This window comes from Erpetoichthys calabaricus, chromosome 8, assembly GCF_900747795.2.
Source record: "Erpetoichthys calabaricus chromosome 8, fErpCal1.3, whole genome shotgun sequence".
Lineage (NCBI taxonomy): Eukaryota > Metazoa > Chordata > Cladistia > Polypteriformes > Polypteridae > Erpetoichthys > Erpetoichthys calabaricus.
The window spans coordinates 124,606,809-124,620,567 of NC_041401.2; the positions used below are offsets into that span (position 1 = coordinate 124,606,809).

A 13,759-nucleotide genomic window follows, 5' to 3' on the forward strand; every position below is an offset into this window, starting at 1 on the left:
TAAACTTTCTACATGGGCGGCACGGTGGCGCAGTGGTAGCGCTGCTGCCTCGCAGTCAGGAGAGTTTGCACAGTAGTCCCACTCAATAATAGTTGTTTCTGCTTTACTTTAATCATGCAATTTAATTAACATCTTTTAGTGCATTATTCTATATATCTTTTAAGTCCTGCTTTTCCCACTTCGGATACTAACAGTACAAAACCTTATTTGCATGTTTTATTATAGGAGTTCAGCCTTTTAAATGATAATTAAAATTTGAAAAATTTCTGAATTTTCATGTAAATCTTTCAGAAAAATCGAGAAAACATACACCTATGATGCTTACCTTATCAAAACTTATATGTGCAGCATTAGGACTGAAGTGACGTTTACTCCCAAGTACCTATAGTAGTCATATAAGCACCAGAAAATTTTGAAAAAGAAACCTCAACACACTAATACATTTAAAGATTAATTTAATTTCAAATACAGAAAGAATATGTATTTAATTTCTTTTTATTTCTTTATTTTACACAAATATATCCATCAGCTACTTAAGCATGCTTCAAAAAATTAAGGACTGATAACATTTACAAGACAACAGGAGATACAGATTAGCAAAAGAAAACTTTCTAATGGCATCAGCTTTTCATTTGTCTTAAAAATATTATGGCATCCACTGATATGAATTTAATGTTATTGAGCATTATTGACCAGATACCTGTATTCTGCATGAAATGCTCCTATACAATATATAAATCTTCATTTGCAAAATAAATGTACATCAAGAGCAAATTGTGTGTATTAAAAGTGTAGCTGGCAGGGTCAATTGATCTGTGCAAGGTTTCCAAGCGTATCCCAAGAAAACTTTGGAATGAGGCAATCTACTCCTGAGCAAGGTCCAGGCACTATGATGCCATGGTAGGACGCAAAGACTTCAACATGGAAACTTAAAGAAGTCCTTTAAAGGTAAGTGTAGTATTTGAGCCAAATGCCAGTGAAAGCAACTACAAGGCCTTATTCCAGGAATCATGGTTCTCCTTTGTTTATCACACAGCTCTGACACTGACAAATGGACCTAAGTAGGGGCCTTAGCACAACTTTTGCTAACACTTTCAGCCTAGGTTACTTCAGCAAGCATGTTACACCACTGCTAGCCCAAGCACTGTCTAAATTCATTTATGGTCTCATGCCAATCAAAACGGACTTTATTTTGCACAACATATGTGCCACTTGAGATCTAAGTGTATAGAGAGTCGTTCACATTTTCAGCTACATATAAGACAGAGTATGTAAAAAAGCAAATCATTTAAAGGCCATTCTCACCACAATTTTTGGTGAATTGACTATGTTAAACTTTAAATTTATGTACCCAGCCATTATAAGCAATAAAATGATGTACAGAGTTGTACTGCATTTAAACCAGGTAAGATTAAAAAAAAAAAAAAAAACACCATGAGTTGTACACTCTGTCATGTTTGGCTATAGCTGACAGAATTTTGAAATGAACAAAACAGAGAAAATGTAGCTGTAGCTTAAAGGTTACTAATGGCTGCTGGCTCATTCTACTTCAGCATGTCTTGCTGCCAGTCTACTGAAGAACTCAGTAAATAACTAACGACTTTTATCTCTTACATTCTCATATGCTGCTTTCTGGAACAGCAGAGAGAATATTTGCCAGAAGCTGGATTTTATAAGTGACTGAATTTATTTCAGACTCTTACAAGCCATGGATAAGATGTGTTGGTTGGCTGTATAGTGTCATGAAAAAGAAACTTGTAGAATTTCCTTTTCCCAAATTATGACAGAAGAAATCTTCCTGAAGCAATAGTTTCTTACAAACAGGAACAATGGGCGATGAGGTAAGAGTAAGGGGAAATATTAAAAGGGCAGAGGATTTAAGGGCTGATATCTTACTTAAAAAGGCAAATGGAGGCTTCTCCATATAAAGCATCCACTTAAATTTTTATACTTAACTAAGATAATAGTCATGTCCCAAAAGGGTAATGATCGGATTCATAAAGTCTTTGCTTTTTGTGAAAGCTACAGATCTCACTGCAGCCTACTGGTCTTGATTTTAATTTTACCACTCTGACACAGGTAGCAAGAGGCAGAAAAAGACTGCCCTTCTCCACAAAACAGCGCAGATTTGGTTTTCAGTGACACACAGCCAGAAAGGATGCGTCCCCATCCTGCTCTTCTCTTAATGCTTGGATATGTCACCTTTCTTTAGGATAACCTGCCGCTGCCAGGGTGCAAGCTTTGTTTCATCATAGCCAAGGGTTCGTAATTTTTCTAGCTGTGCTTTTTCCTCTTCTTGCTTTTCTTTCTTTAGCCTTTCTTCCTCTTTTCTGTGGCAGAAAGGAAGAGAATATGCACATTATAAATAGGTATGAATAGGATAAAGTTAAACGTATCAAACATCAGTGCCACAATAAGCTATCTAAACTGAGAAAGCCAAACAGCTGTAGCCCAATGAAACTGAAACATGTATTGAGTTTTGTTTTTCTTCCCTATTTGCTTTAAAAACAGCATTTTACTTTTTCTTCTTTATAATGAAGAAATTACAATGGTTTTTAAGGAATGAGTCCCAACAGATAAATTGCAGCAAAATGTATGACAACAAACAAGACATTAAGCCATTTCTTTAAAACAGAGCAAGCTGTAATGTTTTATATGGCAGCAAAGCTCTTCTATTATATTTCAAAAATTAATTGTTGGCATTACGATTATTTCCACCGTTCACACTTTTGGCCCCAGATTACAGAAGCTTCCAAAATGCACTCCGACAGTAATGCTTGTGTGATGTATTTAGCCACGTAATTAGTAGTATATGGAGGAAGCAAATAATAAAATTGCATGATTTAATATTTTGGGAAACAGCATGCTTATGAACTACTCTTCTAACTGCTAAAAAAATAAAATCTAAAATGTAAACGAGACCAATACTTCTAAGCTAAAATGCATTTTACAAAGAGCATAAAGCAGGAGAGCAAAAAATACTCCAATGCAACAGCTGAATGCACAAAATGTTACAGGCAAACAACATGAGCTGAAAGGGCAAACAACACCCTGCAAGAAGTGACTGAAAACACCAAAAAGCATAGGCGACAGGAAATCCCAGGAGTCACTGATGCATAGAAAGAGGAACTAATATCTGAAAGAAGGAAGGGAAAAACAAAGGAGATGAAAATTGCCATGATGGAATAAAGTAGAAGGATGTAAAGAGATCCAAAGACAAGTGACAGAGACGGGCAAAGAAAATATGCAACGAGTAGAAACAGGGAGACAAAAAATCATAATGTGAATAGAAATAAATGGAGGTGCTATCTAGAGGGAATCGGAGGTGTATAAATTAAACTAAGAAGTCGTATGTATGCAGGATGAAACAGAAAGACAATAATAGAGAGAAGTATAAGAAAGTAAGATGAATGTGGCGTGAAATAAGACAAAAACTCAAAGAGAAATTAGATTAGAAAAATATGAATAAAATGATTAGAAAATTGTAAGAATAAGATACAATAAGATATACAAGATAATGGATAAATTTAGGAAACTAAAGGCAAAAAAGAATGGAACAAGCAAAATACTGTGTCCAAAAAAGCAAAAGAACAAGGAAGAGGGAATGCAAAAAAGAAGAAAAAAAAAATTAGCTAAAGCTGGGAAAGAACTTCCTAAGGGTTACTCGCTTTTGCTCCGGGAAGGCAGGAAGGCTGTTGTTGGAGGACCCCACTGAGTACACAGGGAGAGAGTGGGTCAGCAAGGTGGACAGGAACTTGGGTCCCAGGTTCTGCAGTGTTCTGTGATTAAGCAGGAGAATCTTGAAAGTTACAGTAAACTGAAACGTTACCATGGTAGTTGGATAAGGATGTGAAGTCTTTTTTTCCGTGCATTTCCTTCTTGTGCAGTTGTACAGTGATGCTTGAGCAGCAGTGATGTCATGTCAATATTACTTTAACGATTAACAGCTAGAAGAAATGTGCTGACCAATAGGCTATTTTTAATATGAAGGGCTGCACATTCTGCTACTTCTGCTGGTATGTATTCTATTAAATATAAAGTACATTTGTGCTACAGTTCACTGCGATAAACTCAAAGGATGTGTTAATGGTCTTATTAGAGGAATCACTGACTAATATAGCATATCAGAACACTAATCAAAAACAGGTGTCTTTTTGAAAAGATCACAAAATATTACTTATACCAGAGAGGCAACCATAATAATAATAATAAATAAAAGAACATACAGGAAATAAACTATCGTCTTCTGACAACAGAGGTGTGAAACACTTGAAGTTTAATGCAGAACAAGGTTATCGCATAACATGACCAGACAGCGTTGTAATGGCCAGAAGGAAAGCTGAATCCTGTGATCAAATACTGCCAGCTACTGGTTGTAAATGTAGAAGCAACATACTGGAAAATGCACCTTAAGGAATATGATTCTTACCTTTTCTGCTCTCTTTTATAACATAGAATTGGTGGTGGGGAGAAAAAACAAAAAACAATCAGTATACGTTTCAAATTAAAATCAAAACAAAAACAGTTATCTTTAGGTTTATAAAGTTAGAAATGCTAGTTAGAATTTAAAACATTTATACAAGTCTGACAATGTCTGCATTGACAATACTATTGTCAATTCAGAATCAAGGACACAAACAAAAGGTCAAACTCATTCAACTTACTTTTCTTCTTCCAGCTTCTTCTTTACAATTTCTCTTCTCCAGGCTGGCATTGCTGCTAAGCGTGCCTCTTCCTCTTTCTCCTGTAAAAATAAGAATAAGGAAATATATTTGTACATTGTTGAAAAATGCTCAAGGTGAGGTAGACTGACATTTTTCCAATGACTGCAGGCTCCCTGAAATTAATTTTATCAGGGATCTGTATAAACTTACCACCATTAGGAGCCTTAAGAATCTGAATAGCTATTGAATTTTAAAGCACCCTAGGATTCAATTAAATATTCTGCATATAAACAAGGCTGACTTACAATTGTATGCAAAAATAATGCTATTACACTCCACCTCCAGAGCAGCCATTCTTTATCAAAATTACTTAATCTAGTTTAGGGTTGTAGTGGCTAGACTTCAGACACTAACACAGGAATCAACCCTGGAAGCAGTGCCTGTATTGGAGATAATTTGTTTTTGTAATTATATATTTTATTTTGTGTGCATTTGTTTGTACACAAGTAGTAAAACTTACATTTTACTTAACAAAATCTGCTAACAATTACCTCAACTGTGTTCTAATTGCTCTTATATCTGTTAACTCCAGAATCTATCTGCATTTAATTACTAAATATCAGAGCTTACCTGGGCAAAACTTGGTGTGATTTAATAAAACCATAATTTATTCAAGGTTCTACATGTATTATTCCTGTCTTGCTCCAATTGTCACCCTCAACAGCACAGAAACAAATATACCTTTTGAGATGTTCTGTATGTGTTTGCTATGAATGGTGACAAGTCAGCCCCACTACAGTGCCTATAACAAGTATTTGCCCCTTCAGAAGTTTTCTCATTTTATTATTATACAACTTCGAATAACAGCAGGTTTAATTTCACTTTTATTGATACTGATCAACAGAAAATCACTCAATGTCAAAGTGAAACAAATTTCTCCAAAGTGGTCGCTATTAGTTACAAATATAAAATAGAACATACCGTATTTGACTGCATAAATATTCACTCATAGCCAATTGGTTTTAGAAGTCACATATTTAAACAGACACCAACTGTCTGTAGCCAAGGGGTTTCAATTGGTTGTAATATACAGTAAATGCACCGGAGTCTGGAAGGTCCAACTAGTTGGGAGTCAGTATTGTGGCCTCACATACGTAATGAAGACAAAACAACACTACAAGCAACTACATGAAAAAGAGATTGAAAAACACTAATCAGGGGATGGATAGATTAAAATATCCCTTGGAGTTTCTGTAAATCAGTCATTAAGAAATGGAAAGAGTATGGCAAAAGTGTAGATCTACCTAGTGTAGGCTGTCCACAAAAACTGAGTGATCATACAAGAAGAAGACTAGTGAAGGAGGCCACCATGAGACCTATTGAAATGCTGCAGTAGTGGAGACTGGAGAGACTGCGTGCACAGAACAACTGTTGCCTGAGTGCTTCACTATTTTCAGGTTTATGGCTTGGTGGCACTGGTGAGACTGAAATTGAACTTTTTGACCATCAGACTAAATGTCTGACTTGGCGCGAGACAAACAGTGCTCATTATTAAAAGCACACATAATCCCCATCGTGAAACACACCAGTGGCAGCATGCTGTGACGATGCATCTCTGCAGCAGGCCCTAGTAGGCTTGTGAGGTTGGAGGATAATACAGTATGAATAAAGTAAAATATAGGGAAATATTGGAGGACAACTTAATACAGTCTGCAAGAAACCAGTGCGTTGTTTTCCAAGCCTAAAGCTAAAGCTACACAGAAATAGCTTAAAAACAACAAGATGAATGCCTTGGAGTGGCTAAGTTAAAGCCCAGAAAAAAGGCTCTTCACTTATTATCCCAGTGCAACCTGACAGAGTTTGAACAGTTTTTTTTAAAGAAAAATGAGAAAACATTGCACTGTCCAGATATATAAAGCCCACAAAGACTCAGGGCTGGAACTGCTGTCAAAGATGTATCTATAAATTAGTGACTTGAAGCTTGGGGGGGTACTTATGTGATCAATTTTGAATTTCATATTTGTAATTAATTTACACCACTTTGCAGAGGGCTGTTTTCATTCTGACATTAAAGAGTATTTTCTGATGATCAAATACAAAAAACCCAAATTAAACCTGTCTAAGGGGTGAATACTTTTTATAGGAATTATGTACTCCTCAGGATTTTTGAAAGCTAAATGCATTCCTAGCAGCATAATTTAGATATAGGTTTTTAATAAAAGAGGAAACACTCAAAACATCATTCATATTAGGGTAACTGATTACTTTGTATTACATATACTGTCTAAGCAATTAAGAAAAAACACTCTCTAATATTTGAGCTTAGTACTCTATTAATCTCCTACTGTAGGCTGAGTCCCCATACTGAAATTATATTAATTATCACTTAGCATATCATCTGACACTATACTGGCATAGCAGGATGGATTACTTAAAATACAGTTTCATCTCAGTATGCTTTGAGTCATCAAGCAACTCACCTGGAAAAGCTTAATCTAGCTGTCAAAAAAGTCACTATAGGGCCACAATCCACAGCAGTATACAAAAGGTGTGCATGATTAAATAAATAAAAAAAAAAAGATCCCACCTGATAACTACTACTAAAGAATTTTGTGGAATATCTACAAATGTAAGTTGTGTGAATGTGTGTGATGCAGTACATTATATTGCAAAAACCCATTCAAAGTAAAATAAATGAGCTAGAAACTTGGAAGCAGATTTTATTAGAGGCTGTGCCTGTTAATGAATAAACAAACATTGTTGAATCATTAACTAGCTTGTCATAGACTGATATATATGTAGGAACATTTCATTTTGCAACTGTCAAACTAGCACGCAGCAGTTTCTTTATAAAATAGTCTTTTTAACATCCCTGGCAGTGGTATTTTCTATAGTACTTCATATTAAGATCAATTTCTGTTGTTTTTTTAGTCCACAATATGTTATCCTCGACTCTGGATGACTATCAGTGGTATCTTTGTGATGTTGTACTTACAAATTACTGTACTTTAAAATCTATCATTTTTTGTTTATTTTAAGATACTTGATATTGCAGAACTGTTACAATTACAGAATTTTATAATTATGTTGATCTTTAATTCTACATTTAGTGAAATGGTATCTTTATTCTGAAATGCTTTAACTGATACTGAATTTACAAAATCAGCAAACTGCATTGAGGCTTCAGTTTACGAGTTAAGGTGTTAAAGGCAGCATTCACTTACAAAAGCATTAGGGACCAGGCACATTGTGTACTTCTTCTCTAATAAATGCTGATATCATTGGACAGGTTTATTATATTCACGCTGAGCATACATGATGAGACACTGGCATGTTCAAATTATAACTGAAGGATGTGACAGCAAAGCTAGTGATATTCAATAAATTCACTTGAATCTGATGCGTGAATGTAAAAAATACTGTCATGAAAGAAAATGAAATAGCAAACATATTATGCTTGCCAAATCCTTTCTAAGCTATACTAACAAGAGAGCACTACCTCTTCCTTTGCAATCCTATCCAGTCCAGGTTTATTAAATTGTAATTAGGAAGCAGTGTGATATGGAGACACTAAGCACTCCTCATCTTCCCTTATGTCACAATCGTAGTTTGCTCTCAGATTCCCAGTTTGACAGATTTTAACTGGCAGAGTACCACGGATGTCTGTAAACCAATCCTCCTCTTTAAATATTGATTATTCCCTAGGGAATTGCACAGCCCAAAAAAAAAAAAAAAGAATTTAGACTATTGAATGTTAAGAAACAAGCCACTGATTTTGCTGTGAAGTAAGTCAAGTAAACATCTTACTTTTAGAAACAATAACTAGTGTAGATTGAATAATTAAAGTCAATATGCTGCCAGATTTTTTACCATTAAATAACAGTTTTGTTATTTTAGAGATTTTCTTTTCCACCACGTTTGTGATGAAAGACCTGTTCAAATGACCGACCATCAGTTACAGCTGCCAGGCAACGTGGGAGTTTGTACACCAACTCCTAGCACATCTAATGCAGGTCAGTTTACAAGTGTGCGGGAGGATGGGCAGCACGAAAGATTCTTTTCCAAAATTCAAATGAATGCCAAAGAGGTATCTGATCAGGACATATCATTTCAAATGGATTCATGCACAGCGTAAGGATTAGTGAAGACAAATAAAACTGAAGAAAATCTTCAGTGGAAATTGTGTGGAGAGTCCCGAGGTGGTGTGGACAAAAATACAGAGGATTCCTGGAACGAACAGTATTCAGTTAATAGTCTGCCTAAGCCTGTGAAGGGAGTTCTTCTTATGCTGTTTGATTATTGATGTCTAATTGGTCTCCATGGAATGTGCTTCCAAAGAAAGTGATCACAAAACTTCCATTAAACATAAAAAAAAGATACTGATAAGTGTTTAAGGTCAACCAATCCTTGCCTGTTACTGATGTGAACAGGCATTTTTGCATTCTGGTTGAATCAATATCAATTTGTAACTAATTAAACACAGAAGAATCAGAAAAGTTCCATTTGCGTATAATGTAATCTACTTCCATCCTGAAAAATCCAGATGGCTTTTCACGCACAGTGTTGTATGTTCCAGTATGCCCTGTGATCTCTCAGCTCATTGATTTCAGTTTCACTTCATACTTTACATTTTTTTTAACTTGTGTAATGGAAATATGGTGGCAGAGCAGCAGTAAATTGAATTGTAGAGTAAAAGCAAAGGAACACTGGATGTTGGTGGGGAATTCTTTGGTAGAACATTTACACTATCATCCAAGACAGATCAACTACAGACATTTTAGGCTTACCTGGATTTGTACTGCCTCTCACAAAGCAACATTTCTTCTGAATCACAAGCTTTTGCACTAATAACTAAATTGGAACAAATGGTACTAGGAGCATTGTATATAAATAAAAATTTGCAGTATAACACTAGACAAACGGTATGGCATATATTGCCACATTTTTACACATCTGCTATTATAAATCAGCCATTTTAGCTAACACGACTATTCTGATCTAAAGTGACTTGTTCAGTGTGTATTTACTTGCCAAATTCAAGGCAATAAATAATAAGTTAAAGGCATCATAATAAAATAGCAAGTTACTAAGAAAAAGACATTAAAATCAAATTGGTCAAAGTCACCTGTGAGGTGCTTACATTTATAAGGTATAATACTCTTTCATAATCCATCCATCCATTTTCCAACCCGCTGAATCCGAACACAGGGTCACGGGGGTCTGCTGGAGCCAATTCCAGCCAAGACAGGGCACAAGGCAGGAACCAATCCTGGGCAGGGTGCCAACCCACCACAGGACACACACAAACACACCCACACACCAAGCACACACTAGGGCCAATTTAGAATCGCCAATCCACCTAACCTGCATGTCTTTGGACTGTGGGAGGAAACCAGAGCGCCCGGAGGAAACCCATGCAGACACGGGTAGAACATGTAAACTCCACGCAGGGAGGACCCGGGAAGCAAACCCAGGTCCCCAGGTCTCCCAACTGCGAGGCAGCAGCGCTACCCACTGCGCCACCGTGCCGCCCCACTCTTCCATAATCTTGACCCTGAAATGCTTCATAGATACATGCTGTACATAAACAGATCTATAATCAAATATCCATTTAAAATGTTTAAATCAATGTTTCATGAAATTTTAAGGGCATTTGCATTGGTCCAATTATGATGTGGTATAAAGCAAATAAAGTGCATATTCTTTGAAATCATAATAGAACTCAAGATGAGTGGTTAACTTGGGGTGTATGCTTATATTTGAACCCCTGACATCATGCATAGAAATGAGTGTGTCAATTTATATCACAATTGAGCAGATTTATCTTCTTTAAGCAAAATTATTAATAGATTTTCTTGTATTGTAAAACACAGAGTCTGGCTTGTAAGATTTAATTGTGAGTGCTTGCCAATTGTTTGACAGAATCTAATCCTTTGCACTCTGTGTCAAACAATAGTCTGTCTTACATAACTATACTAGACCCAAAACAATATTATCTATTAGAGGTTGAAAACAGGATATGGGATCAGGAATCAACATGCGAGTATTTCTGAAATGCACCTGAGGGTGTCTGCGGGTCTTTTAATTACATGTGCAGTGAAAAGAAACACTTCTGATATTATTTTGAAAAAAGCAATGCAATGGGTGTAAAGTCAGCAATGGTTTTATTGACAAAAGTATCAATTTACATAGTCATTCATTCTGCTTTGCGGGAACCGTACTAGTTGACCTCAAATTAGTTTTTTATTTGATACAACAGAAACATTTCACATACACACCGTTGATTACTCAAACATTCTCAAAATGCTTAAAGGATAGAATACACAGAAAAGAATTAGGCTCAAATGCCACACAGATTCCACTCATAATTAAACTAAGAGTCCCGGTTTAGCACAAAGCTAAAAAGAGTTTTGTTCCATGTTGTATGTAAGATGTACAAAACATGCAAACACTCACACACAAATGCAAACACAAATTCAAATCATTGGGGCTTATTTTCCCCTGTTCAGATCTTAGTCATGCTGTAGGCAATCATGCAGCTGCTGCTTTAAAAGGTCCGATTCTTTAAAGTACTAAGTGTCCACAACTCTCTTTCTCTTTTCATTTTACTCTAGGTGGTTTTCTTACAATAGTATTTATTTTCTATGACACAAACAATCTGGAGATCACTGGATATCCACACATCCCTGTTTTACAGTTTATTACTAGCTATGTGGCTCATAAGTTAAATTATAGCCTGCTAAACTCCACCACTTTACCATACCTTAATAACATACATATTCAAAATTTACCGCAAATAGTATTAATAATGGAAATCGAACAGTTCATTCGGATAAACATCCATCTCAAAAATAACAACAAAGGGCAAAAATTTCCTCAGACTTACTAGCTGGCTCCTTTCTTCTTGCATGTGGTGACAAAAAAAATAACTCTGCTTGGCTTGAAGCATCTCCCTGATGGAGTGTGATAGCTGAGAGTTTGGTTTTCTGAGCATTCAGAAACTGATCAGGAGAATGAGGCAATAATAATCATGTTTGAATACTAAGGTTTATTATCCTCATCTGAAATAACAGCAATACATATAGTAAGTAACAGTTTTAGAACAGCATCAAGACTGTGTCTTGGCCCATATTCTTAATGGAGCAGATATTTTCTTGAAGCAGTGAGAGTTTTGTTTGTTATAGAACCTTTTTTCCCTATTTAGTTTGGGTTACTTTGGGAATCTATTATGAATTGCACTTAGTAAGTGCTGAATAAAATTCATTTTCTGCTAGCAATGCTTTAACTATATTATTATTGCCCTTTTTGTCAAAATTAGTTTGATAGAACTACTTATTGCAGGTTTAGTATCCCTAATCCAAAATGCCTTGGACCAGAAGGGTTTCAGATATTTTTGGATTTTGGTATATTTGCAAATACATGATGAAATATCTTGGTGATGCCCTTGATTAAGTGGGGAGATGCAGCCAAACCAGGTAAACGACAGCTCACGCATATAATAATTCATATCACTGAGCCATTATTATAATGTGCATTGACATGACAAACATATTAAACCCCAGGAGTGATGAATACAATGTACAGACTATATTTTAATTACCTTTCAAGAAGGCCAATTCTGCCTATTTGCACAGAATAACTTTTTTGGTTTTCTGTCAGTTTATATAGGCTACCTATTGTCACTTCTCATTGAACTGGCTGACAGGTCAGGAATATCTCTGCCAATCTTCACTCCATCATACCTGCTGTGCTGGAAGCCATTGACCGACTGAAAAGAATGTTTTTGTATGATCTTAATGTACATACATACAACATAACTTATTGTTGCCAACATAAAAAGGCAGTTTGCAGCAGTGTCCAGTTTTCCTAATGTAATCAGAGGAATTTACTGCACTCATATTGCAATTAGGGCACCTAGCAAGAATAAAGCTGCCTTTGTTAACCATAAACAGTGACATTCCATTAATGCATAATGCAGGTGTTATCACATTGCTCCCAAAACCCTGCATAGTGTATTAAAACTGCCACACATAATCTATCCAGTATTGTGGTACTTTACAGGGGCTACTTTATAGCTGATCAAGTGATGGTACTTTGTGGTCCTCACTGCCTCATGAGGGACCTACAAACACGGTCATTGATTGTGTGTCCTAGCTTCGTGGCACTTAGTTGACAACCTGCTTTCCTGGGTCAGGATGAATACATCTGTTTGGAATCTGCACAAATGTTGTTCACATCCATTCAGCGGTAAAAAAAAAAATTAGAGGGATCATAGGTGACGTCATGTTGGATTTTAGAATTTTGGATTAGGGATACTCAATCTACATAGGCGTTCAATTAGTATTAATTACATTGTTTGCAGAAGAGAAGGTTTCCAGTGCCTCAATAAATGTTGGCAACTTTCTGTAACAGTCGATACTTATTTTCTTTATTTATTACAATCACCTTTAAATTAAGCCCAATGTATTTTGATAGCCCAACTAGAATCTAATTTTTTTTTGTTTTTGAATCTAATTCTCCATTATTTTTTCACTAAATGCATTCAGTATAGCAATTCTTACTATAGGTCAAGTCCACTTCACATCTAACTCCTCATCATACCTGGACTAAAATTCCCATGCCTAACTCTCTGAGAGGATCAAAAAGTTGAAGTTGAACCTTTCTCTCAGGCATGCATACCTGGTGCTGATTTTACCAGTGAATTTCTGGCTCTTTGATCTTTTGATTTTCTTTAACCTGTATTACAATAGTCTACCAGTCCAGTTAGCTAAATGTCAAAGAGTTCGGCCTCCTTTTCCTTCCAAAATGAAAAGCTACGGTCAATATATCTGCAGATTTCATCGTTGCTGAACTCTCCCAGTTCAGAGATAAGCTGAATGGAGTTTTTTCTGCTGTCAGGGACAAGCATAGTGCTGTCTGCAAGTTCCTCATTTCCAGACTCCACTGCTGTGGAAAGGCAGACTGTCTGTGGCAGTGAAGGGAGTTCTGATTGGGGCTCGTCAGGCTGTTTGATTAATGATGTTTCATTAGAATCCACAGACTGGTCCTCTCCAAAGAAATGCAACTTAATATCTTCAAAACCATCTGACCAGTCA

The 13,759-nt window shown here is 36.1% G+C and overlaps 1 protein-coding gene across 5 annotated transcripts in view; it reads right to left on the reverse strand.

The window, feature by feature from the left end:
- Positions 1-438: 438 nt before the first annotated feature.
- Positions 439-13,759, reverse strand: part of espn (espin) — a 142,295-nt gene continuing 128,974 nt past the window's right edge. For 4 of the 5 annotated variants that reach the window (XR_007935644.1, XR_007935641.1, XR_007935642.1 and 1 more), the window contains 3 exons: positions 4,665-4,744; positions 3,651-4,441; positions 439-2,330 (listed from right to left, as the gene is read on the reverse strand). Coding sequence is in view for 1 of the 5 variants with exons in the window: in XM_051930880.1 (XP_051786840.1) it covers positions 2,183-2,330; positions 4,430-4,441; positions 4,665-4,744 (240 nt within the window). In the remaining 4 variants the exon portion in view is untranslated. The remainder of the gene's footprint in view (positions 2,331-3,650; positions 4,442-4,664; positions 4,745-13,759) is intronic. The other variant, XM_051930880.1, reaches the window with a different exon arrangement.